This window comes from Triticum dicoccoides, chromosome 5A (genome assembly GCF_002162155.2).
Source record: "Triticum dicoccoides isolate Atlit2015 ecotype Zavitan chromosome 5A, WEW_v2.0, whole genome shotgun sequence".
In the NCBI taxonomy this organism is placed as follows: Eukaryota; Viridiplantae; Streptophyta; class Magnoliopsida; order Poales; family Poaceae; genus Triticum; species Triticum dicoccoides.
This window is the reverse complement of record NC_041388.1, coordinates 489,983,677-490,011,567: the sequence shown is the minus strand read 5'-3', so window position 1 is coordinate 490,011,567 and position 27,891 is coordinate 489,983,677. Positions and strand designations below refer to the sequence as shown.

Below are 27,891 nucleotides of genomic sequence, written 5' to 3'. Positions count from 1 at the left end.
TTGATGCATAGGATAGGTTTTTTTCCATTGAGTCTAGGCTAATGTTTTTTTTCCTCCAAAACGTGAAGGATTGATTCCTATCCTACATAGGAATAGAAATCCATTCCTACAAACCAAAGGGCTTCAAATGAATTTTTCCTTTGCAAATCCTATCCTATAGAATTCCTACAAACCAAAGGAGGCCTTACCACTGGAGATTTCAACAGTTTGAAGCAACCATGATCCAAGGACATGGACGAAAAATACAAGATGGTCTTTCATAAATTTCATCCATAGTTTATTATAGGTGTCGCGCCACCTTATTTTTGGGCCAAGCCATGTAATTTCAAAATACCTTTCCGTAGGCTGTTTTTAAAGTCCATATTATAGGGGAAACGACTAAGGAGGTGTTTTAGTCACACCTTGTCAAGGGGGACGAAATCCCCTCTCTTCCCTCTATAAATATAGCCCTTAACGCGTCATTTAGACTTGGAATTTTTTAGATTAAAATCGCCATAGCTGCAACTCGCGTCTTTCGTTTGTGTTCAACGACCAGACCAAGACGTTACAAAACCCCACTTCGATCAATAAAGCTTACCTCTTAAATCCGCAGTATCCAGATTGCAATCTCAATTTCTTACTTGTTCTTTGTTTGCCTGCAAGAAATAGACCCTCGTGGTCAGGTTGATCGTGCTCCGGCGTGGTCACTAATCTCTTAGAGTTGGTTTAGCGATTGCTAAGGCATGACATCTTTGCACGTTCCTAGTCGGGTCGTCAAAGTTGACTTTCACCAAAAACGATAGTTACAATCTCATCGAAAGACGGGACACCTACGTCCCTATCACATCTCCTCCCTTTGCACATACAAGAAGAGCAGGTCCCTCTCCTCCTTCTCTTTGACGGAAAAAATGTCCGTCCATGTGGCAAACACTTTGCTTGCCGCTGCGTCACGCGCGTCCCTCTCCTTCTCCCACTTGTTTCCCATCACATGTCGGTTCCTCTTTGGCATGGTCGATTGCCCGTCCGCTCCTCCACTTTGCTCATCATCGTCATCCAATCCAATAGATTGTCGGGAGCTTGAGCCATCGTTTGTCTTCCACTTCTTGGTGGTTTTTTTAAGCTCATCAAGGGTTAGTTGCCACTTTAGTTTCCATTCAATTTCAACCAACAATGGGACAAAGTGAATGGCTTGTCCTCAGTTTGGTTGTACAAAGTGGCCGCCAACCCCAACTAGCAAACAAGAATCACTCAAGATAATGCAACGAAGGGAGCTAGCAATACAAATGATGATAATGTGAAGCATGTCAAACTTACATAGCTATGGACTCTAGTCCCACTTTGGTTCCGGCCAGCCACTTGTGAACACAAACATCTAGGACGGTGGAATCAGATCGCGGCGCGAACGGGAAGCAAGGGTGGAGGAGGGCAACGAGTTGGACGCGGGTGCAGGGCTGTCGATTTGGTGGACTTGGTCAAATTTGGAGCATATTTGAAGTAGGTCCAACTCGTCGAATCCAACGTGGCGGACGCGTCCAAGCATCCACAAATCCGCCCCACATATGGGCTGAGTTTGAGGGTGCCGGACAACCTGGACGTTTGGGCTGGTTTTGGGGGGTCTAGTTGGGTGGCAATTTTGTGACCGGGCAGTGATTGAGCTGTCCGCTGGGCGTTTGTGGAGGGTTTGAGGGGTCCGGTTGTTGACGCTCTAAGGGCCTCTTAGATTCACATGTTTTTTTTCCTAAAATGGAGGTACATGATTTAGATCGTCCATTCATTAAGAAGAAGAAAGATGCCTAATTAATTTACGGAAAGCATACTCAAGATACAACACACACTCCTGCGAAGAAAACCCGTCAAGGTTTCATATTGACATCATCGTCATCACTTGTCCTGGAGCAAGTGACTTCGGCTTCATTGAAAATAGCCATGGATGAAACCAGCATCGGAAAGGCCATGAGAAGCAACACGAAGGCCCATGACAAGGAATTAGCCACACGTGTCGGCAACAACGCAGATCCGATAGACGGCGAGCTACGAAGGAGAATTATACAAGCCCGACGTCGTGGAAGATCATCGGACATACCACTTGCCACTCAGATCACACCGTCACAAATTCGACTTCATATCAACAAACAACCCAAGACAATTCCGGTAACATGCTCAGAATAGCCGACTAATAGGCACAATGATATCCCGGTCTTTCAGTGAGAGGTCTCTATCAGTTTAAGTGGAGTAGACTTTGACCATTCAACTACAACGTGCAAAGACACCGTTCCTTACCAGTCACTAAACCAATTTCGAAAGGTTATTGACCATTGCCGAAGCACGATCAACTTGGTCATGAAGTCTAATTCCTGCAAGCAATCGAAAAACAAGTAACTATGATTTGCAATCTAGATGTTGCGAGTAAAGATGAAATATTGATGAAAGTTGGGGTTCCATACACGGTCTTGACATGGTTGTTGGACACAAATTAAGTATATGAACTAAAACCATGACAGTTATTATGCATCGGAGGGAGTAGCAGTCCAGTCCAAGACCTTTGCGACATCAGAATTTGACACATAAATCAGTCGGGACTTCTGCCATGTAGGTTGCCCTGTGCCCCTATATATGCAGCCCTCTTCTTGGGCGACTTACTCCTCAGCGGCCTTCCCTGCCCTGCTAGTTACACCCAGAATGCAATGTTACTTGAAGGAATTAAACACCCTTAAAATACTTGAAATAATTACGTCATATACATCAACAACGCATCTAATTAGCCGTGGGGGGCTTATTGAATTATTAATCATTATCAAAAAGCCAACTCACTCTCCAGACCATTATTTGAACGCCAAATTACTAGGAGACGACGGCATCGTCAACAACACATCAGTTTAGCTATTAAGGTTAAATAAATATTTTGAAACAACACATCAGTTTAATAGCTTAGCTATTAAGGTTATTATTAATACAAAAAAGTAACTCACTACAAGAAGAAAAAGCATGGCCAGCATCATTGCAAACGAATGCACTGGGAATAACAGAGAAAAGACTGGCGGCTCGGTAGACGACAATCCATTGCAATTCCAGCAAAATTGTACTCGGCCAGGTTCGTAAGGAGCCTCGGCAGCAAATATTACAGGATTGACCCAGACGATGCTCGGGAACGCGCACTAAGGCTCAGGTCAAGATCTACCTCCTTGCTAGTTTCTACCCTAGGAGTCCATCCAATATGCTCCTGCCGAACTGGGAACAGTTCCAGGCAGGCTTCAGAAGCCACATCATCATCCAATGGAACGAATCCGATGGGCTGGCAGCGCTCCTGCATAGGCGGAGACGCACTGTCAGGTGCCAGATGTACTTGTGCTCCAGTATTACTGCCTACTGCAGATCCGCCGGTCGCAATCTCTTCAGCCACCGAGAATAACAGCGCACCTTCGCTGACCATCTCCTGGATGAGCTTCTGCGCTCTGGGTGTCCGAGCCGTGAAAAACCCAAACAATTGGGTCACGGGAGGCGCTGCCCCACACTCGGCAGAATCGATTGAACTGGGAGTGGCTGCAGCAGGTCCCGCAGAGTCAGCTGATGGCTTGGTGAAGTTTTGCTCATCTTGGTGGTCCACTTCTTCAGGCACATCTGGTTTACTGTCAGCTCTTGGTTGTGTGAAACAGTTTGATCTAGCCTTTGGTGGGTTCGGCTCTGCGGATGACGAATTGTTGCCAGGTGAGTGAAGGCCCATCGTAGCACTCATGGTCGCCTCTTGCCCTCCACAGTTCTGCTCCACCAGCAATTGATTCTCCACATGCACGACATGCTTCACAGCGGAAGTTTCATGATCTGGTGACTCACATTGTACTTCATATTGCCGGTCCATAAAAATGTGTTCTTGTATCTCCCCTTCTTTGGCACATGCTGAACCATCTTGTTCTTCAACTGGATGATCTTTGTCGGACTCATCTTCCCTATGCTTGAACATCCCCCACAGGTAGCGTTTGCCCTGGCACACTGTACATAACACATTTTGATCAACGACTGGTAAAGCCATGGTCTATGTTGCAAAGCAAAGCTTATCCAATCATTATTTTGTTGGCTCAAGAATAGACCTCTAAGTAAGCAGATTGATAATAACCACATAACCGTGTTCAATCTCAATTTAAGCATGTTGACTATGTGGAATGGAATGCCATGTGTAGCATATGAAGACAATGCAGAAATAAGAAAATTAATCTCCAGTTGGACACGTACAATGATATTGCGCTGGCAACATTGTGGAGGGGAAGATTAGCAGCTCAGCGACACCAATAACAGCTTGTAAGACAGCACCACTATCAATGATTTCCTCCACTGGACCATCCGATTCTTCATTTGGGCTAGAGATGAGGACATGGGACCTTTAGTATCACAATGAGCTGAAGAAAAAGATGCCGAGAATCATAAAGGCAAACACATTACACACCTCGCACTGGGCGGGAAGAAATACAATGCAATGTCGCCGTCAGTAGGTCTTGAAGTCCTCCAACTCTGTGGCCAGGCTTCCAACTGAGGGAGCTTGATTACTTTAACTACTGGTTGCAACGACCTTGACAATTCCCGCACGAACACACAAGCTGTTGTCGACAGGTGTGCAGTCAACGAGATATATACTTCGTTGTTTATCTTAAGTATTCCACTGTTGACATGAAAACAGAAGAATGGGGAGACATCAGTATTTCACACAATAATAATATAACTATGATTGTTGAGGAAAAGCAGACCTCCAGATAGGTTCATCAGTGGGTTGTGAGTACATAGAACATTGCTGATTGGCAAACTCTGAATCAAATGCCATTCTGGACACGAGAACAGGATCCGTTGCAACTAAAGTTTCTGATGTCAACTTTGAAGCATCATCAAGAGCACATTTACGATTACTGGTACCTATTAAAACCTCTTCATCTTTGTTATCTTCATTCGCCTCTATATTTCTCCTCCGTTTCTTCACAGGCTGAGTAATCTCACAAGATTTTGGAATCAAAATATCTAGGTGTACAGCATTGAGATTTTGACCATTCAAATCACCAGTCTGTACAGCTTGTTCGGCACAATCTTCCATTCCTATTCTACGCTTGCTCAGTGATCCATCACACTCAAGCGACCGATGATTATAATCTTCTGACTGCACATCCTCAGCCTCTTCTTCATCATCGTCCAGTACAATGAGCTGTATTTGCTTCCCTTGATTGTCCTTAACACAATTCTCCACGGTATAAATATGTTCCGCTGATGTATCACTGTCCTCCAGAAGAACGATTTCTTTCAAATTGGTTCCTGGGAAGGAACCTGAATCCACCCTATCCAGTAGTGTTGATGGTACACTCTGATTTCCCCGTGCTACGACTGGTGTAACATGACCCATTGGATTTTCAATTTCAACATTCCCTGGCGACAGGCAGTCACTGTCCTTTGAGGGGTTCAATTGCCTTGCATCACCTAGAGGAGGTTCAAATTCATCCAATGGGTTTTGGAGATTGATTTGTTTTACCCTTGCTGGCAAACAATTTGCAACACAATCATTGTTTAATGTATGAACACAATGTCCATGGTCAATCTGCTGATTCTCCTCTTTGCCTACCTTGGATGTTTCAATGGTCATGACTTCACAGGAATGAAGTGCCTTCCCACTATCACAAGAAATATTGGGTACACGCTGATTTCCCCGTGCTACGACTGGTGTAACATGACCCTTTAGATTTTCAATTTCAACGTTCCCTGGCGACAGGCAGTCATTGTCCTTTGAGGGGTCCAATTGTCTTGCATCACCTAGAGGAGGTTCAAATTCATCCAATGGGTTTTGGAGATTGATTTGTTTTACCCTTGCTCGCAAGCAATTTGCAACACAGTCATTGTTTAATGTATGAACACAATGTCCATGGTCAATCTGCTGATTCTCCGCTTTGCCGGCCTTGGATGTTTCAATGGTCATGACTTCACAGGAATGAAGTTCCTTCTCACTATCACAAGAAATATTGGGAGCATTGCAATCTCGTGTAATGGTCTTGTTACCCATTGGTTGCATATCTGACCCCTTTTGTTTGTGCTTCCTTAGCAAAGAATTCTTGCTTGACGAACATTTCTTTCTTCGAGATTTACATTTAGACTTCTCTGACTTACTATTATGGTTTCTACATGGCCCTGCTTCCCTGGTTGACCTCACACTTAAGGTACTTGCCCGGCGTACTACAGAACCAGACCGAGCATGTTTTGGCGCCTTCTGCAAAAATCCCTCATAAGTAACTTCACCACGCTTTGGCAGGCATTCATCACAGAACCAGCGTTCTACTAATGATCCATCAAAAAGAACCTTGGCCAAACAGTATCTACAAAATGATTACTCACAATAAGCAAAGAGCAAGTAGCACTTTTCCGGAAACCAACAAAAGATAAGAAGCGTAGTAACAGAACTTATTGGGTTTGTCCTGTAAACAATGTATGACATCTGATGTGATCAATAATAAGTTCCCATGAGAACATTAAAACTTATTGGGTTTGTCCTGTAACAAGCATAACGTCAAGAAATAAAATAGATTTGATTGAGTATTGATTTATACTTCCACCATGAGTGCAGCCAAAACTTTTACGGGACAAGTGGTGAACAGATGAGCAAGCTATGAATGCAGCCACCTATTTTGCAAATGTTTCAACAATCTAACTAATTTGTTGCAGCAGCTATTGAAAACATAGCACCATGATAATATATTGTCCAGAAATCAACAGAAGCAGACATGAGTTGCAACTTGCAAGGTCTAAGAAACATTCATATGTGAGGTAGAAGTTCCGCAATCATCCATGCATTATGCATCCAGGAAACGTACAAAAAGAACTTGGAAGTATCTGTCCACACAGTCACTATTCAGAGATTGCTACATAATTATATCATCATAGGTAAATTAATACTAAGAAGTGACAGCACATATTAACTATATGCTCCGGAAAATAGACAGTGCAACACATATTTTAGCCTTGTTAAAGGTAAAGGCATGTGATGTGCTATTAGTTCCCTTCATGGAAAAGTTTGGTTCCTACATTGATAAGTTTTAGCACTTTAGACTCCCAATGATTAGTGTTGCTTCAAATTGTACACCATTATTTGCCAACATGTTTGAGTGCAAAGCATTAGCACACTACATCACTTCCTGGATGTATACATTTTAGTATTCCTTTTCTGACAAAAAATATTATGCATGTACTCCCTCCGTTCACAAATATAAGATGTTTTAGATCTTTCAATATGGACTACATACGGACTGAAATGAGTGAACAAACACACTAAAATGTGTCTATATACATCCGATTCACAAATATTAAAACATCTTATATTTATGAATGGAGGATGTATTAAACATCTTACAGAAAAAGCATTTTAATACACAGGACAGGTCTGGAATTATCATCAGACTTTTCTTACATTGAGCTGACTACTTAATCTTTATACAAACAGCTATCAACGAAGCATCTATGCTAAATTGCTGCATGCTGTATTTAGAGGAAAATAATTATAGTGGATAAAAAATCATACTGGTGCATGGCACACTTGCAGTGATCGCAAGATAGCAAAAGATGTCCATAACCAACATCTCCACAGATTTCACATACAGCAGCCTGCATGGTGATAAAAAAAATGTTAGGGAAGTTATACACAGTACTATCATAAAGAAACAAATAGAATGGTGAAAAGGTGAGGAGAACGGAGAAAACAAAAGGAATGAAGAAAATAGAAAAGGAAGAAAGGTCTATGCACAACAAACAGAATGGAAAAGGATAGAAAACATGAGGAAATGGGAAAGGAAGTAGGGAGGATTATGGAGGCGTAGACATGAATAGATTAAGCAATTTAGACAGCAAAAAGCCATCGATGGGTATAGTAGTTAAATACCTTGAGGCCCTGCTTCAAACTATTTTCTCAGATCTAATACACTTGTGAGTTTAGCCATAAATTTCTCAATATAGTCACTTCAATATGTTGCAAGGGAAAATATCTGTGCTTTAAATCACGTTCCTTCACAGGCAGACGTAGGGAATTGGTATGGTGGGTTGTAACGTGAACCTATGGATCTCAATGAACAGCTTCGATACCACAAAAGGATGGGCAAGAAAGATAGCAGGTGTTGAGCCAAAGCCCTAGTTCATACACAATCATAATGTTGGTCAACCATCCGAACCGGGATTCCTGTTATTCATACGAAGGAACAAGAAAAGAAGAAGTATGGGATAAATGGTTTTTGAGTTGGGCATGATGAAAGCGGGTACAATGGCATTACTTAGAAGCTATTATGTCCTGTCTTGGCTTTAGCAATAAGCTTGTGCGACTGATGACTCCCTCCATCCCTGGCATCGCCAAGACTAATGGATAAGGTTTTGTCGCATCTTAATCGAACCGCATGCGGAGCTCAGCTCCTAAGAAAATAATAAGAAATATCTAATTTTGTTTCATAAGTGGCGAGCCAAGGAATAAGAATACCGCCCCCTGATCTGTATTTCAAAAGCGGATTCAGCGCTGCAAGAAATAGAATTATGCATAGATTGACTTGTAAAGAAAGACGAACCGAACAGTGCTAAGCAAAGAAAAACTCTCTTATTTCTATGCTCGATCAATCTCTACTCATCTGCTTTTAGTTCTACTTTCTGTATACGAAGTCCGAGCTTTTCGAGCTGCTCAGTTCTCGCTATGTCATTTCTTGGTTTTTAGTGCATTCACTCAATTCTCTGTGAAGTCCATGGACATGTTGTGGTTCATTGCAGAGAACAGCCATCACATGGATCAAGCTATAAGGAATCACCCGCGAGCGAGGGCAAGTCTCAATTACGGTAGGAATGGAATACACCAATCATAACTCTGGTCTGGTCCCTAGTTCCCTAAGTAGTTAGTGAAACTTCCAGCTGGACTGACTGGATTTAGAGCTTAATGCTCCTATCTTTGAACTAGAATCTTAGCGCTTATTTCATGAAGATAGCTACTTTAATTGATACAAGAATGCCTACTTTGGACCAATAGGATCTACTCCTACTTGAATGCCAATCCAATCTCTTTCCCAATAAGAATTCCTAATCCCTAAATCCAAGCAAGGCATGATTGTTAGTCAGGATAACCAGCTTACGTACCGCATTAAGAAGTACTATTTTGGCATTAGCAGGCTCGCTCGTAGGCTATCCTACACATAGTTGGTTGCCACATGATACATTTCAGTAGTTTCAAATATTAGGCGTGCGCACTAATATGTAATGACCTTATATTCAAACTTACGAGTATAGATTGCGACCCAACACTTCTTTTTTTAATGCTATTGTGATCCAACACATGATAGACGTACATTGTCTAAGAAAAACTTAATGTACAATGTTTCCTTACTTGTAAATATCTGTAGAAACTAAATTAATTACCTTATCCTTTCAAAAATAGTTGTCACATTTGACTTAGGCAGAACTACGCGATCATCGGGGTTTCGTGCAAAATCACCAAAATCACCAAAATGCCTTCATAACTACTACCTCCTTTTCAGTTTAATAGGCCTGCGCGTATCCCTAGACTAACAATTTAACCAATATAATACCAGCAATATCTCCCAATTTTATACCACTTGAAATTTCTAATGATATATATTTTTGTGATATATAAATTGTATTATGTTGGTCAAATTGTTAATCTAGGAATACACGCAAGCCTAATAAACCAGAACGGAGGTAGTAAAACATATGCCATGGGCCTACAAAATGTATTGTGGAGTGGGTGGGGGTGGATAAGTGTAACTTGTGAAATGTGACTTTGTGAAAGGTGAGGTGACATGTATTTGTGACCAAATCACATGGTCAAAAGTGTAAAGTAAACATGAAATGAGGGACTAACAGTCAAGAGTATCTTGAAGAGCTGGCTAGCCCTACCGGCTATCAGATCCATATGACAAGTGAATGTGAACGGATAGAGCAACAATTAAGAGTGTACAGAAAATGCAACCAATGTTTACAGGACAAATTTGATGCATGTAGCATAGAGTAGCTACTAGCTACTGAGGCTACAAAAGTAGTTGATTTGGATTTGAGCATGGATGGTGCTCAACTGCTGATTACAAATACATGAAGTTGATCAAAATCACTAGAATACAAGTATGTTGTCATATATCATACAAAACAGACATACCGTAAACCATATATAACAATAATCAACCAATCTGCAACCGTAAATCCCCGAGACTCTAAAACAAAGTTTTATACCAAATAAAATAGCTCCATATTTCCATGCCATTGCAAATGGGCGGCGGCGGAGGTGCTCCATTCCATGTTTATGGGATGGAGATGTCCTATTGGAGGAAGCAGGAGCGATTGCTACTCACATTTACTCCTTCTATAAGGAGCTCCTCATGGCAAAGCCACGATCCAGGGTTTCTTTGGCTGCTGACTGCTAGCCGGTGGAGGCCAGGACCTTAGCGAATGAGAATGCAGAACTTACTCTGCCAAACTCGCCAGAGGAGGTTGGTCGAACAATTGCTGAGATGAAGGCTAATTCGACCCCCGGGCCAGATGGCCTCCCGATCTCCTTCTTCAGGAAGTTCTGGGCGCAACTCCGGCTGATGATTATGATAATGTTCCACCAATTTTATATTGGGACATTGGACATGTCCCGCTTGAAATTTGGTGTCATTACCCTAATCCCCAAAATAGTTGGGGCGACAGATATCCGACACTTTGGGCCGATCAGGCGATCATGGTGATCAATGTTCTTCAACGAATCGTATGTAATGTGTGTGCGACGCAGTTTGCCCTCGTGGTGGAACGCCAGTTCGCTTTTCTGAAGGGGCGTCCTATACATGGCGGAATTTTGGCTCTTCATGAAATTGTTCATATGGAGTGCCAGAAAGGCGTATTCCTTAATCTCAACTGCCAAAAGGCATATGATCGCCTTGACTGGTCCTTCCTCCGCCTAGCCTCAGAGTGGAGGTGGTTCAATGACCATTGGTGTTGTTGGAACATGCAGTTGATCATGAGCGGTAGCACAACACTTAACATCAAAAGGGAGGTGGGCCTATCCCTCCCCCTTCCTCTTCAACCTTGTAGTTGATGCCCTTCCAGCCATCCTGGATAAGCCTAGGATGGCATGTCACATTCTTGGTGTGGTTGGGCACTTCTGGGTATGGTTGGGCACATTATTCCTGAAGGTGGTGTGACCCACCTCCAATATGCAGATGACACCATTGTTAGACTTAATTATGTGTCCGTTCATGTGAACCGTCCCAGGCATATGAGGGATCGGTGGTAGGCTCTAGAATATGCAGTGGAGTTTTATGGAAGGTCTTTCCATCTCCTCAACCTGTAACGCTTGATGGATGACGATGATCTGGTGTCTCATTTGTTGGCTGGGCTTGACATGGAATATAATCCTCTGGTGGCCTCGGTGTTGGGGAGATCAGCAACAGATCCCGTCTCCCTCAATGATCTGTACGCCCAGCTACTCAGTTTTGACACCCGTATGGAGATCCTTCAAGGAGGCCGCAGCTCCGTACTACAAGCTAACTCTGCCGCTCGCTCTAGACGTGGCGGACCAAGCCAGCGTGGCCAAGGAGGACGTGGTGGTCGTGGTCCAAACCATGGAGGTCGTGGTGGCCCAATGTAGCGCCCCGAGACCGATGTGCCAGGTGTCTTCCAGTTATTCGCTGTTGTTGCCTTGTCATTGCTTGCATGTCATGCTTTTCATATCATGTCATCATGTGCATTTCATTTGCATACATGTTCGTCTCATGCATCCGAGCATTTTTCCCGTTGTCCGTTTTGCATTCCGGCGCTCCTATGTCACCCGGTGTCCCTTTCTACCTCTTTTCGTGTGCGGGCATTAAACGTTTTCGGATTGGACCGAGACTTGTCATGCGGCCTTGGTTTACTACCGGCAGACCGCCTATCAAGTTTCGTGCCATTTGGACTTCGTTTGATACTCCAACGGTTAACCGATGGACCGAAAAGGTCTCGTGTGTGTTGCAACCCAACACCCCTCCAAAGTGGCCCAAAACCCACCTAAACCCCCTCTATCATCTTGGTTGTTCGATCACGATCGCGTGGCCGAAAACCGCACCTCATTTGGACTCTCCTAGCTCCCTCTACCTATATATAAGTGTCTCCCTCCGTTTTTCTCGCGCAGATCAAACCCTAGTCTACCACCTCCCCGCGCCGCCTCCCCCGTCCACTCCTGCGCCGCCACGTCACCGCCGCCATCTTCTCTCTCCCCAGCCCCGCCGTCGGCCCGCGCGGCCCGGATCGGGCCCGCGGGGCCCAAACGTCGCCGCCGCCACCCGAGGAGAGCGTCGTGCCGCGGCTCCTCTCCCGCCGGCCACCGCTGCTCGCCGGCGCACCCCGCCGCCTCCGACTATCGCCACCGTGCCTCGCCTCCTTCCCGCCGGCGCCGCCCTTCGCCGGCGTGGCCCCGCCGCCGCGGGCCTCCTCCACCGTGCCCCGGCGACCGCGCCTCCACTCCGGCCACCTCTCCGGCGCCAGATCCGGTGAGCCCCCGGCCACGCCAACCGTCTCCGTCCCTGTTCCGGCAAAGCTTCGGCGAGATCCCGGCTGCCTCGGTTTCCGCGCCCGATCTGGATCCAGGTCCACCTCGGTTGACTTCTCCCCCCGAAACCCTAGTTTATTTGCATACTTTGACGCATCATAATTTCATCATCGTAGCTCCGATTCGTGCGTGTAGCATATCAAAATGTTCGTCTCGACGAGTACATCATTTCATCTCATTGCATCATTTTCATTTGAGCTCATCTTGATGCCCGAGATGCTGTTGGAAGATGGCTATATGATGATTATTTCAGATCTGTTTCAGCAAATGAACTTTTGTCATTTTTGCCATGATTAATGTGTGCATGCTATGATCCTGAGCTCTACATGTGTTTTGTAGAATGCCATGCCATCTTTACAGGGGTGTATGCCATGCATTTTTGTGATCTTTGTGGTGACTAGCACAAGCATGCAAAGTAGCTTACTCAATGATGCTGATTTCAGGGACTTAGAATTTCACTAAGTCTTTATCCTGATATTGTTTTTATGCCATATGTTCATGTTGTTTCCTAGTGATCCATGCCTCTTTTGAGGATGATCAGTAAGGATGTTTTGTTAATATTGTGGTGCTCTATCCATCCATGTCCTTGTTTGCAATTATGGAGCACCCTAGCTTGAGTCAATCGAGCTCTACTTTTGCTATAAAATGTTCCTGGCAGATTGTTAACATGTTTAGCGATTTTGCCGAGCTTGTTGTTGTTGATCCATGCATGCTATGTTGTTGTTCTTGCCATCTCTAGCTTCTATGCCATGTAAATCTGAGAATGGTTTCATACTTAAACCATACTTGAACCATACCCGTACATGTATCTCTCAAAACCATACTTGAACCATACCCGTTTAATGCTATTTTCAGCCCAACCAAAACTAAACCATTTATTTTTTCACCCAAACCAATTTAAACCCAATACATAACCGTGGGTTTAAACCTAATACATAACTATGGGTTTGCTTCAATGTATATATGATTGCACAAATCGACATGTTAAGAAGCAAAAAATGACATAGAAAAGGCATAAGTGCATCTACAACAGTTTGGGAACAAAGTTATCGTTGAGATACGGTCAACACACAACAAGAGTCAAAAAGACAATGCCCACAACTGAAAAGCTCACTGACAAGTGTATTGAAACCAATTGCTTAGCTAAAGCACAAGCAAACACATTCGATTTGCATGTGGTGTTTCCTCATAATACAGAATTACATAGTGCATCGTAGCATGTACGCGGATCAAAGATACTCATTGTCGATGCGTCCTTGCTTATTGCACATAACCAATGCCCAGAAACCGGTTTGGACCCATAGTTTATAGCCGTTAATAACCAAACTGTTTAAGCCCATAACCAACTATACCCAAATTGGTTTCTTCACATACCCAAACCAAAACCAAACTAAAAAAGATTCAGCCCAATAAAACCATAACCAATCAAACCCAAAGTAAGAACCGAACCGTTTCACCCAGTTTTTTAATAACCATTCTCAGGTTTAATTCCATGTCTATTTGCTGGGTTTATGCTTAGTTTGTCATGCAATGCCTCGTAGTGAGTGCATCGGGCTCGTAAACATGCCTTCTCGTTATCTATTTTGCATGCTCCAGTTTTTCACTAAGTCTGAATCTGTTTATGTTTTTGCTATGTTCACATGCTTGCAATTGTATTTTCTGATCCCTTTTGGCTCATGGTCACTAAGGGACTTTTGTTACATGCTTTGAGTAGCTTCATGCCATGCCTTGCTTTGCCATGATATGTTCCTGTAGCATGTAGTTACCGTGCTCTAAACATTGCTTCCTGATGATAAATTCCTGACATGCTGTTACTTTCACCAAGTCTGAAACCTGTTATCTTTTGCACTTTTGCCATGCTTGTTTGAACCTGTTAATGAGTGAATTAGCCATAGCTCAGTGCTCATCTTTTGTCAAGCATCATGAGTGGATCCCTGCCATGTATTTTGTTGCCATGTTTGAGTGTTGTAGCATATTTATCTTGATGCATTTAGATGGCTACTTGCTGTTTATCGCAGACCAGTGCCATATTTGTTTTGCTTGCCATTTCCAAACCGTGCATCCGATTCCGGTGATCTTTATATCGATTTCGACCGAAATCAACTCCTCTTTCCAGTGGCACTCTTGGATTTCCAAGTTGAGGCCAGGTTCAATCTTTTTTTCCAAATCATGCATATGCACCGCATACCGCATCCCGCATATCATACCATGTTCATGTGTTGGTTGTTTACTATGTTGTGTGCTTCTTTCCGGTGTTTCTTCTTCGGGTTGGTTCCGATAACGTCGCGTTTGTGAGGACCCGTTCAATTACATCCGTTTGTCTTCTTCATGGACTCGTTCTTCTTCCTTGCGGGATTTCAGGCAAGATGACCATACCCTCGAAATCACTTCTATCTTTGCTTGCTAGATGCTCGCTCTTTTGCTATGCCTATGCAACGATACCTACCACTTGCTTATCATGCCTCACATATTGCCATGTCAAACCTCTAACCCACCTTGTCCTAGCAAACCGTTGTTTGGCTATGTTATCGCTTTGCTCAGCCCCTCTTATAGCATTGTTAGTTGCAGGTGAAGATTGGAGTTTGTTCCTTGTTGAACATGGATATTTTGTTGGGATATCACAATATCTCTTATTTAATTAATGCATCTATATACTTGGTAAAGGGTGGAAGGCTCGGCCTTATGCCTGGTGTTTTGTTCCACTCTTGCCGCCCTAGTTTCCGTCATATCGATGTTATGTCCCGGATTTTGCGTTCCTTACACGGTTGGGTTATAATGGGAACCCCTTGACAGTTCGCCTTGAATAAAACTCCTCCAGCAAGGCCCAACATTGGTTTTACCATTCGCCACCTAGCCTTTTCTTTCCCTTGGGTTCTGCAGAGTCAAGGGTCATCTTTATTTAAACCCCTGGGCCAGTGCTCCTCTGAGTGTTGGTCCAACCTGTCAGCTGCCGGTGGCCACCAGGGGCAACTCTGGGCTGGCCTAGCGGAACCTTGGACAATCCAGTGTGCCCTGAGAATGAGATATGTGCAGCTCCTATCGGGATTTGTCGGCACATTCGGGTGGCTTTGCTGGACTTGTTTTACCATTGTCGAGGATGTCTTGTAACCGGGATGCCGAGTCTGATCGGAATGTCTTGGGAGAAGGAATATCCTTTGTTGACCGTGAGAGCTTGTGATGGGCTAAGTTGGGACTCCCCTGCAGGGTTTTGAACTTACGAAAGCCGTGCCCGCGGTTATGGGCAGATGGGAATTTGTTAATGTCCGGTTATAAAAAACCTGAAGTTGATCTTAATTAAAATATATCAACCGCGTGTGTAGCCGTGATGGTCTCTTTCCGGCGGAGTCCGGGAAGTGAACACGGTGTTGGAGTTATGCTTGACGTAGATTATTCTAGGATCACTTCTTGATCATAGTTTCTCGACCGTGCTTTTGCCTTCTCTTCTCGCTCTCATTTGCGTTGTTAGCCACCATATATGCTAGTCGCTTGCTGCAGCTCCACCTCATACCTTTTCCCTACCTATAAGCTTAATAGTCTTGATCACGAGGGTGTGAGATTGCTGAGTCCCCGTGACTCACAGATACTCCCAAAACCAGCTTGTAGGTGCCGTTGAAACCGTGCAGGTGACGCAACCAAGCTCAAGGAGGAGCTCGATGAAGACCTTGTTCGTCGTGTTGTTTCGTTCAGTTGATCAGTAGTGGAGCCCATTTGGGACAATCGGGGATCTGTGTAGCATTTGGGGTAGTCTTCTTTTATTTTGGGTTCCGTAGTCGGACCTTGTGTGTATCTGGTTGATGTAATGCTTTATTCATATAATTGTGTGAAGTGGCGATTGTAAGCCAACTATGTATCTCTTTCCCTTATGTATTACATGGGTTGTGTGAAGATTACCTCACTTGCGACATTGCTTTCAATGCGGTTATGCCTCTAAGTCGTGCTTCGACACGTGGGAGATATAGCCGCATCGAGGGCGTTACACCCAAGGCAAGGTCAAGGTGGAGGCCGTGGGAACCAAGGCGGACCGTCTAAGCAGATGTGCCAAGTCTGTTTCAAATTCGGCAACCACACGGCACTTGACTGTTGGCATCGTTTTGATCCAGACTACGTTCCTGATCATGGACGTCAAGCAAATTCCATGATGACCTCCTACGGCGTTGATACTAATTGGTACATTGACTATCAGAGACCACATCACCGGAGAACTCGACAAATTAACTATCAGAGACCGGTACCACTGCCATGACAAGGTTCACACCGCAAATGGTGCAGGTATGGAAATTAGTCACATCGGTAGCGCTACTATTCATACCCCAAATAACAAACTCCATCTCAAAAATGTTTTGCATGTTCCAAAGGCAACAAAAAGTCTCGCCTCTGCTCAAAAACTTGGTATCGATAACAATGCTTTTGTTGAAATTCATCCAAATTTCTTTGTCATCAAGGATCAGGTCACAAGGAAGGCTCTTCTTCAAGGCAGATGTGAAGGTGGTCTTTATCCACTCAAGTCATCCTCTCCAATGTCAATAAAGCAAGCCTACGGTGCCATCAAACCATCATCGATGAGGTGGCACCATCGCCTAGGGCATCCGTCTTTGAAAATAGTTCATAAAATTATTAGCAATAATGAGCTTCCTTGCTCTCAAGAGTCGAGCATTGAGTCGGTTTGTGATGCTTGTCAACAAGCAAAAAGTCATCAATTGCCCTATCCCAAGTCTACTAGCATATCAAGTTCACCTCTGGAATTAGTGTTCTCCGATGTTTGGGGTCCTGCACCAAGCTCCGTTGGTCGAAACACTTATTATGTGAGCTTCATCGATGATTTCAGCAAGTATACATGGATTTATCTCTTAAATAAGAGGTCTGATGTGTTCTCCATTTTCTTAAATTTTCAAAGTCTTGTTGAACATAGACTTGGTAAAAAAATTCTCACCATGCAAACCGATTGGGGAGGCGAGTACAGAAGATTAAACGCCTTCTTTCAAAAAATTGGCATCACACACCATGTATCATGTCCGCATACCCATCAACAAAATGGGTCGGCCGAACGAAAACATAGACATATAGTCGAGATGGGACTAGCTCTTCTTGCGCAAGCATCCATGCCACTAAAATTTTGGGATGAGGCTTTTGTCACCGGCACATACCTCATTAACATTTTACCTAGCAAAGTCATCAACTATCAAACGCCCATAGAGCGTCTCTTTTCCATCAAACCAGATTATTCATCGCTTCGAATTTTTGGTTGTGCATGTTGGCCACACCTGCGCCCATATAACTCTCGCAAACTCGAATTTCGTTCAAAGCAATGTGTTTTTCTTGGCTTCAGTCCTCAACATAAAGGTTACAAGTGTCTTGATATTTCTACTGGCCGAGTGTATATTTCTCGCGACGTTGTCTTTGATGAGTCCATTTTTCCCTTCACAGATCTTCACTCGAACGCCGATGCACGACTCCGCCAAGAAATTCTACTTTTGCCTCCATCTCTTGTTAATTTTGGAGGTGGATTAGTAGGCGCTGACCAGACATACTGATCCCTCCACCAGGAGTCTCACGTCTAATGTGCAGGTCACGCAGAATAGCAGTACTGAAAATCACGGAGAAAACACTGCAGCAAATTCAGAAACGGGGGATGAACACATGCCACACGGAGTGACGGAGATGCAGAAGATTAGGGCCACGATCCCGGAACAGATTCGCTTGGATCCGCTGTCAGCGCGCGATACGAGGGCGATTTTCCCGCCCACCACGCCCGATCCGAGGCGACTAACCGATAGTTGATACCATCAACTTCAAGTTCCTTCTCCTCTGCTTTCAGGTCATGTGTGGCCTTAGAGATGGGTGTGGCGGATCATGGGGGTTGGGGGGAGGGGGCTTGTGGTTGCAGCTTAATAAAACGAAGTATCTATAGTGCGGCCCTCTTCTTACGTGTGAACATAGGAAAGGGTCTCAATTCTGGAAGTATATTCAGTCGATCAAGCATGAGATTCAACTGGCTTTTAGTTTCTATAGGAAATGGAGATGACACCCTCTTCTGCGTGGACCCGATGATGTTGGTTTCCTCAGACACTAAAAATGGGAACTGGAATGTCTCGTTACGACGAACATTTGGCCCTCAGGAAACTGTTGCTTGGCCTGCCTTTCGGCGGCCCTCCCACCGATGCTTACAGACCATCCAGACGCCATATGTTGGCGTTTGACCCCTTTGGGGTTCTTCTCTGTTGGCTCAACATATAGCGCCCTATGTCATGTGCTGACTCTTGCGTGGACCACATCTTTGTGGAAAGCGCCCCTCGGTGTAGATCAAGATCTTCATGTGGCAGCTTCTGCGTGATTGCCTTCCATCGGGGACAGGGGTTCTCAAGCGGCATGGCCGACATCAAGCAGGTCTTTCATTTTTCATTTCGTTGGTTGTTTCTTGTTCCTTGTGCTTGTAAGCTTTTTGGTAGCGCTTTGTATTTGTCGTTTTCTTTTCCTTGTAAGATGATGGTCGTCATAATTCCTGGCCGGTTGAGAGCTTTGTTAATTCAAAGTCGAGCTCGTCTTGAGCCTTCGTTCTATAGCATTCACCTGGGACCAAAGGTGCTCAGTATGGCCACCACCTAGTGCATTGGTGAGCATAGAACCACCGTGTAGTGCATTGGTGAGCGTAGAAGTATCTCGGCAAAACAAGTATCTCGCAAAAAAAATTATAACCTTCTCCAGTTGTAACAGATATATTGTTTGCCTATATTCTAGGTTTGGATTGAGAAAATGCCAAGCATAACAGGAAAAGGAACAAACTATGTGTATTCTTCGTAACCATATTGGGATAAACTCAATTTATCAAATTCCAATGAGACCTCTTGAAAAACATCCATAAAACTATCTATTCGAATGTGAAAACACATACTAGTTACCATACGATATCCGATCTGAGTGTGACTGGTCAGTTGGTCGGATATCATGCTACATACTGGCAATCAGAAAAATAAGGGGAAAAATCATCAACATCCTGATACTTGTTGGTATCTACATGGCCTTGAAGAGGTGGAGAGGCCCAACCCACAAAGAGACAGCAACAAATGAATGCCTTGTTTCAGTATTTCGAAATCCTATAGGAATTCATAGTAAGGTCCTGTACAGTGCAGGTGCCTGGACAGCTGCCCCAATAAAAATATCCAGTTTTTTTTTGTGCACATCAAGATAAGCCGGTGCTTGGAGAATGAAACGAGTGCTTGAGTTTGCTTCGGTCCTGTCCTGGTGCTTGCCAAAGTAACCATCCCTTTTCCCATACAGTTCTAACATGTCTACTTAACGTAAGCACCTATGTGCATTGCAAGTCAAATTTTTATTTGAGACGCAAGGATTGTCTCTCCTAAGGCCCTGTACAGTGCAAGATGCTTAGGGAAGGTGCTTAGAGAAATAAATCAGGCTTTACTTAAGCGTCTACCCTGTACAAATAGGCATTGGTGCTTCAAAAAAGCCGGTTTATTCTTCTAAGCACCTCCTTAAGCACCTACCATTGTACAAGGCCTAATAAGCCTTGTACAATGCAAGGCGCTTAGGGGAGGTGCTTAGAGAAATAAACATTAGTTTCTTTAAGCACGGTGCTTATTTATAGAGGGTAGACGCTTAATTAGGTATCTCTCGTGTAGAAATAGGTACCGGTGTTTAAGAGAAACCCTGTTTGTTTTCTAAGCACCTAGCATTGTACAAGTCCTAAGTACTGGTGCATAAGCACCCAACATTGTTTAAGGGCCTCCCTAAACACCTAGCATTGTACAAGACATCAAATTTTGTGCTTTTCTCATTCTTAAGTTTTCAATTTCCTGCAATCCAAAAAGGCCCTTAAACAGATTGGCCTTTCACTGGGCCGAATAGGATTTGCGTCCACCACAACAATACCCAAGTCGACAATAAGCCAACATCTCTATGCACAATCGATCAGAAAAAAACATCTCTGTTTTAGATTACCAACGAATCGGCTCTGGCTCTGGTGTGAAACAAAAGAAGAAGAAAAAACTACTACTCCCTACACATTTTTAAATATTTGTCTTTCTAGATTTCAACAAGTGACTACATACTGAGGGCTGCCACCAGCAACATGATGCTTGAGGACTCAGGAATCAGTCGACGGCGGTGAAACCGCTCGCTTGAAGCGCTCCGTCGACCCCCGCCGTGCGCTACTCCGGCGCCGGCGTCCACCGCGCTTCCGCGCTCCCGCCTCGCGCCACTCCGGCCGTTGCGGCCACCACCACCTCCTCCCCCTCGCAGCGTGCGGCGGTGGCCATGGGTTCTAGTCCCAGATCTGTTTCTTCGTCGGTCAGGCTGGAGGACGAGCGCCCCGTCGTTTCTGGTCTCGGGTTGTCGGAGGGGTCGGGAGATTCGGAGGCCCGCGACCTCCAAGCGGTGGACTCGGAGCTGCGTCCGGCTGCGGCGGCGGGGGCGGGATGGGTGCGGCCGCCACCGACCAAGAAGGAGATGTGGCGGATGCGGCACGGTCTGGATGCCCAGGCTGGTGCTTCTGGAGCTCGCGATGGCAGGGCCTCGCCGCCGCATCAGGATGTGCTTCGTGGTGGCCGGACCTCGCCGCCGCGCCAGGAGGTAATCCCGGAGATGAAAGACAAGTGCTTCCGGTGCCTCGAGAAGGGCCACTTCAGGCGCGACTGCACCAACCTGGAGGTGTGCATCAGATGCGGGCTGCAGGGCCATGGCTCCCGGGACTGCAAGAGGCCTAGGAGTCCTTCTTCGGCTGACGAGCTCCGGTGGGAGGCCATCGCCAAGGTGGCCCGCAGGTCCTCCCCGCGTGTTAGCCCCGACCTCCCGCCCCCGCGGGCGCCGATCCTGCCGCCGCCACCGCCCCCACCACCAACTCTGCGGCAGGCGGACGCCGGCCGGGCGTGGCCACAGCTCGCCCCTCCTCGGCTCCAGGTCACCTTTGACACGGAGGACGGGGCGGCCGGCCTTTGCGTGGTCCGGCGCTCGCAGTCCATGGAGGATCTGGAGCGTCGGCTACGATTTGCCATGGTGGCCTATGTGGGCGGTGCTCGGCGCCGGTTGTCGCCGCAGCGGGTGCATGAAATCTTGGAAGGAAAGCTGGATATCTCGGCGGACCAAGCCTCAGTTCATCCATATCGGCCGGAAGATTTCTTAGTGGTGTTTGCTTCTGCAGAGATAAGGAACAGAGTGGCGGCATGCCCGTCGGTAGAGTTTCAAGGGGACCGGCTGTTATTCAGGCCATGGAATCGGCAATCGCAAGCGGTCCACTCGGTGATGGGTTTCAAAGTTTGGTTAGTGCTCGAAGGCATCCCGCCCCATGCCTGGGATCGGGCAACAGCAGAGGAGCTGCTGGGATCCTCGTGTAAGGTGGATGTTGTGGCGCCGGAGTCTACCTCGCGGGCGGATTTGTCTTCCTTCAAGCTTTCTGCGTGGACGGCCGACCCGGATGAGATCCCTACGATGCGTTGGCTAGCAGTTCCGGAGCCTGGTACTGAGGCTCCGCCGCCATTGTTGCAGTACAAGGTTCTAATCCATGTCGATGCGGTGGCGGACTTCAGGGACGCAGGAGAGCCGCTTTTCCTCGGTGGTTCGTCGGACAGTGGTCAGAGCGGTATTCCAGACTCAGATGAGGACTTCGGCGGTGAATCAAGGCCGCGCAAGCTTGTGTGGACGTTTGGGGTCCGGGATTCGCGGGGAGGTGGCCAGGGCAGCGGCGCCGCCGGCGTTGGGCATGGAGGATCGGTGCGGAGCCGTGTGGCGTCGGATTGGCGTCTTCCGCCGATGGACCCGGTTTCGGTCGTCAGCAGGAGTGGGCCAGGCAGGCAGGTGTGCAAGAGGCTAACCACTAGGCAATCGGCTTTTGACCGGCTCAACGGCCAGCACGACCACTGTGCAGCTTAAAGGTTTGGTTCAAACCAATTTGAATGGCCAAGGCGCGGCTCAGTCGGGTCAGGTGACAGTTGTGAAGCGGGCCCTCATGGCCTCCACGATCGTGGCAAGTGCGCCACAGCAAGCTGCGGGCCCAGAGAGGGTTCGAGAAGTGCGGCCTGGCATGACTGGATCACCAATCGCATCTCGTGCTGACACGACAGTGGTACCCGCGCGGGATGGATTGGCCAATAATGTATCAGGTGCGTTGGTCCCATCGTCTGTGCTAGCTGGACCTCAGGTGGTGGGATCGGCTGCGCAGCGGATAGCACCAGATCCCGAGGCAGGAGGAGTGGTTGGAGTGGAGAAGAGCGCTTCTGCCGGCACTGGTGGGTCTAATGGTGAACAAGAGATGGAACCCCAGGCGGCGACAGGCCCGGAGCCCGAGGAGGGTGCATTGGATGCGTGCACCCTGCTGATTGTGGGTGGACCACCTGATGGGAATCATGCGGTGGAGCCCTGCATGGAGGCAGCTGAGATTTCGATGGTGGCACCTGCACCGGAGGAAGAGGCAGGCTATTTGCCTCCAACGCTGGGGGCGACCGCGTACTCGTGCATGCAGATGAACCCCACTCATGCTCGTGCGACACAAGTGCTAGGATCATTGGAGACCCCGGACGTGGGAGGCGACAGGCAAATTGTGCAAGGATCATTGGAGGTTCCGGACGTGGGAGGCGACATGCAAACAATGCAAGGATCTTTGGGGGCACCGGACGTGGAAGGCGACATGCAAACAGTGCAAGGATCATTGGAGACCCCCGACGTGGTGGGAGGCGGCATGCAAACTGTGCAAGGGCTAGATGTGGTGGGAATGAGGCCACAGGAGGTGGTTGCTTTTGACAAGCTAAAATGGTTTTGCTCTAGCCTGGTCAAGAAGCTAGCACCACCACTTCTCAAGGAAGTGCAAGCGTCGGGCCTTCGGCCAGAGGCGGAGCCATTTACACCGCGACGCACCACGCGCGCAACGAAGCGAGCGCCACAGAGCAAGCAAGGAAAGGCTACTCCAGCTGAGAACGTCCTTATGCATGCGCTCGGGCTGATGCCCCAAGATCTGGAGGTAGACGAGGCAATAGTGGATGAGTTGCAGCAGCTCTTTGACTCCCCTCTGCGTACTCAGCATGTCAGGGTGATCGCCGCGTTATTTGGGAAGGAGTTGCCGACTGGGAGTGAGCTGCACAGCGAGGCGGGACTGTCGGTCGTCGCGCACTAAACGTGCAGCTGGTGCTGGATGTTTGATCCTGTTATGGATTTGAACCCGCATATTTTATGCTGGAATGTGAGGGGCCTTAATTGCCCTGCCAAAAAGAAGGCAGTCCGGGAGTTTGTGACTTCGATGCAAGTTAACCTAGTGTGTTTGCAAGAAACGAAACTAGATGTAATTGATCCCTTCATAACTATGCAATGTATTGGACCGTCCCTTGACGGCTTTGCTTATCTCCCAGCGCATGAAACTCGTGGTGGTATCCTATTGGCGTGGGATAAAACGGTGATGGACGTTGATAACATAACACTTGACGGCAACTCGCTCACGGGCCTGGTGCACAATAAAGATGGGGCGGTTTGGTGGATCACGGTGGTGTATGGCCCCCAAGGGAATGAGCTAAAAATAAATTTCCTGGAGGAGCTTAGGAGCAGGAGAGCTACTTGCCAGGGACCGTGGATGGTTCTTGGTGACTTCAACATGATCCTACGTGCTTCGGATAAGAATAACACTAACCTCAATAGGACGATGATGAGGAAGTTCCGGGATTTTGTGGACGAGCATGAACTGAAAGAGCTTTACCTACATGGGCGCAACTTTACGTGGAGCAATGAGAGAGATGCACCGGTGATGACTAAAATTGATAGGGTTCTGGTGTCTGTTGACTGGGAGCTGCATTTCTCTGATAGCTTGCTACAAGCTCTATCAACAAATGTGTCAGATCATGCGCCTTTGCACTTGTCCACAAGTGCACAATTCTGTCCTAAAAGGAGATTCCGGTTTGAGATTTTTTGGACTAAGCTTGAGGGATTCCTGGAGGCGGTCCAGGAGGCTTGGGTATGCGATGACTCAATCACGGATCCTTTCAAACGACTGGATGCACTTCTCAGGAACACGGCCGTGTTTTTGCAAGCCTGGGGACAGCGAAAAGTTGGTAACATCAAATTGCAAATCGCAGTGGCCAACTATGTGATACTTCGTCTAGACAGAGTCCAAGAGTTCAGAGCTCTATCTCCCGAGGAACTGTGGCTTAGACGTATGCTTAAGTTGGCAGTCCTGGGATTGGCGTCTCTGGAAAGAACGACCGCGCGTCAGAGATCAAGGATTAGATGGTTGAAAGAGGGAGATGCCAATACAAAACTTTTTCAGATTGTGGCCAATGGGCGACGTGCAAAAAAATTTATCCTCAAGGTTAAGCAAGGAGAGGAGATTGCCACAGAGCAGGAGCGCAAGGGGCAGATCTTTACGGAAGCTTATGAGGATCTGCTGGGAGCGTATAGCGCTAGAGACGATAGCATAGACCTAGACTTCCTGAATATTGAGGGATGCGATCTGCAAGAACTAGAAGACATTTTCACGGAAGAGGAGGTGTGGAATACCATCAGAGAATTGCCATCGGATCAAGCACCGGGACCGGACGGTTTTATTGGCGCTTTCTATCAGCGGGCCTGGCACATCATCAAGCGGGATGTTATGGCAGTTTTGATGAAGCTGTATGTTGGTGACGGCCGTGGATTTGGTAAGTTGAACAGGGCACACATCGTACTCATTCCGAAGAAACCGGACGCGGAGGAAGTTGGGGACTTCCGCCCCATTAGCCTGACGCATAGTGCGGCGAAGTTGTTTGCTAAGATGCTCGCTCTACGGGCTAGAAAGAGGATGAAGGAGGTGGTGGCAGCAAACCAGTCGGCCTTCATACAAGGGCGGAACTTGCACGACAATTTTTTGCTGGTGAGGCAAGTGGCGAGAAAGATCCAGGAAAGAAAAGAACCAGGGGTGTTCCTCAAGCTCGACATCTCGAGAGCGTTCGACTCCTTATCTTGGCCTTTCCTCTTTGAGGTCCTGAGACAAAAAGGGTTCGGCGCCAAGTGGATTGGGTGGATCTCGATCCTCCTTAGAACGGCATCTACGAAGGTGGTGGTCAATGGTGTACCTGGTAAAAGTGTGATTCATGCTTGCGGCCTCAGGCAGGGAGACCCGGTCTCACCCCTGCTGTTTGTGATTGCCATGGACGTTCTTACACATATCTTCAGGAAGGGTGCAGAAGAGGGAGTTCTAAGCTCATTTAGGGGAATAACACCAATGCAAAGAGTCTCCATATATGCGGATGATGTTGCTCTCTTCATTAGACCAACCGAAGGGGACCTGAACTTTGTCAGGAGTGCACTTCAGGCGTTTGGAAGAGCCTCGGGACTGTCCGTGAATTACAGCAAGTCGTCGGCCATCCTTATCCGTGGCTTTGAGCAGGACCAGTCCCGTGTTGAGGCGTTGCTGCAATGCAACATTGCTGAATTCCCATGTAAGTACCTCGGGCTACAGCTTGCTATCCGGCAATTAACACGTGGGGAATGGCAGCCGATCTTGGACAAGGCCAAGAAGCTTGTTCCAGCTTGGCAGAGGGGGCTAATTCAAAGGCCGGGCCGGCTCGTACTGGTGAAATCGGTCATGGCTGCTAGGCCGGTGCATCATCTCATGGTCATGGATGCTCCGAAGTGGGTTTTTGAAGAGCTGGATAAATGGATGCGAGCATTCTTTTGGACAACAGAGGAGAAGGTTAATGGAGGAAACTGCCTTGTCGCTTGGGATACAATCTGCACACCTGTGTGCTTTGGAGGGCTCGGCGTCAAGAACCTGGAGTTGCAAGCATTGGCACTCCGAGTTAGGTGGGAATGGCTACGGAGAACAGACCCTGACAGGCCGTGGCAGAAGCTACATATGGTTGTTGATAGAGAAGCACGACAAGTATTTGACAGTCTGGTTAGCATAACGGTGGGAAACGGAGCCAAAACTCTATTTTGGAGAGATAGATGGCTGCATGGCTTGGCCATCGTAGATATTGCACCACAGATCCATGATATGGTGGACACTCGGACACAAAACCGGCGCACGGTTCAGCAAGCCTTGGAGGATAACAGTTGGGTCCAGGATGTGGCGGGAGAACTCAGCTTCACAGGACATATCCAATTCCTAAACCTATGCCACGCCATCGCTACGACACATCGAGATGATAGCTCCCTTGATACATTTGCGTGGCCGGCGGATGCTTCGGGACAATACTCGGCCCGATCAGTTTACAACATGCTCTGCCAAGGGAGGGAGAGAGTTCCTTACGCCTCGTGCATCTGGAGGAGCTGGGCGCCGTTGAAATGTAAAATCCATGTCTGGCTCACTATCCAGCATCGGATCTGGACCTCCGATCGGCGAGCGCGACATGGACTACAAGACCACCCCTCGGCCTGTTTCACGTGCCTGCAAGAGGAGGACAATGCAGAACACATACACTTACAATGCTCTTACGGTAGACAGGTGTGGCACAAGTGCATCGTCGGGTTGAACTTGGAGGTGGCTCACCCGCTTGGGCAGGATAGCCTGATGGATTGGTGGCTACAAGCTAGAAGAAACTTCACGCGGGCTGCAAGAAGAGGATTCGACACGTTCGTAATCGCAGTAACTTGGTCTCTATGGAAGCAGAGAAACGCGAGAGTCTTCAACCGGATAAATCAACAAAAAACCGTGGATGAGCTACACAACCACATCATGATTGAGATCAAAGAATGGAAGGAAGCCGGACTAGGTGTAGGTGTGTTAGACCGATTTGTGAGAGAGTAGGCTTTGGGTTATGTGTGGGTGTAGGTGTCTTGGTTCACTTGTGTTGATGTTCGCATCACTCGCAAGCTCTTGTAATTACAACTTCTGCCTTCTATAAAAATATGATACGCCTTTGGCGTACTCTCGAAAAAAAAACTACATACCGAGCAAAATGAGTGGATCCACACTCTAAAGTATGTCTATATACATCCGTATGTAGTAGTTTATTTGAAATCATGAGAATAAGAGATGAGATAAGAGCGCGTACCATGTCGCACCACCTTCCGCCGCTCCAAATAATCTCCCCGGGACACAAGCACAGCGGCTTGGGCGTCCTGAGCTCGGACGAAATCAAACCTCCCAAATCTCCAAGAAACTGGATTCAACAGAGACCTCGGGAATCCATCCAGCACATTCCCCGCGCAAAACCCATCCTCTCCACGAAACCTTCAAAGATGGAAACGGGGTCACATTGACCTCAAGAACTTCTTTTAATGGCCGAGAGATTTTGGAGGCGAAACCCCGCTTCTCTCCGGTTGTGCTTGTGCTGGTGAACCCAAGGTTGCAGGCTGGGAGCGGGGGAGGGAGAGGCCGCGTGCGTGACACAAGAGAGGCAGCAGCAGGTGAACGGAGCAATAATGGCTTCCTTCTTGGGACG

The 27,891-nt window shown here is 47.0% G+C and overlaps 1 protein-coding gene and 1 pseudogene across 1 annotated transcript; one reads left to right on the top strand and one right to left on the bottom strand.

Moving 5' to 3' along the window:
- Window positions 1-3,027: 3,027 nt before the first annotated feature.
- Window positions 3,028-27,891, bottom strand: LOC119302382. The gene is made up of 6 exons (XM_037579414.1): window positions 27,502-27,891; window positions 7,517-7,599; window positions 4,716-6,317; window positions 4,418-4,630; window positions 4,207-4,331; window positions 3,028-3,966 (listed from the first exon to the last, which is right to left on the bottom strand). The coding sequence occupies exons 1-6, from the start codon at window positions 27,502-27,504 to the stop codon at window positions 3,098-3,100; spliced, it is 2,895 nt and encodes a 964-aa protein (XP_037435311.1). The 5' UTR covers window positions 27,505-27,891; the 3' UTR covers window positions 3,028-3,097.
- Window positions 11,309-11,453, top strand: LOC119304592 (annotated as a pseudogene).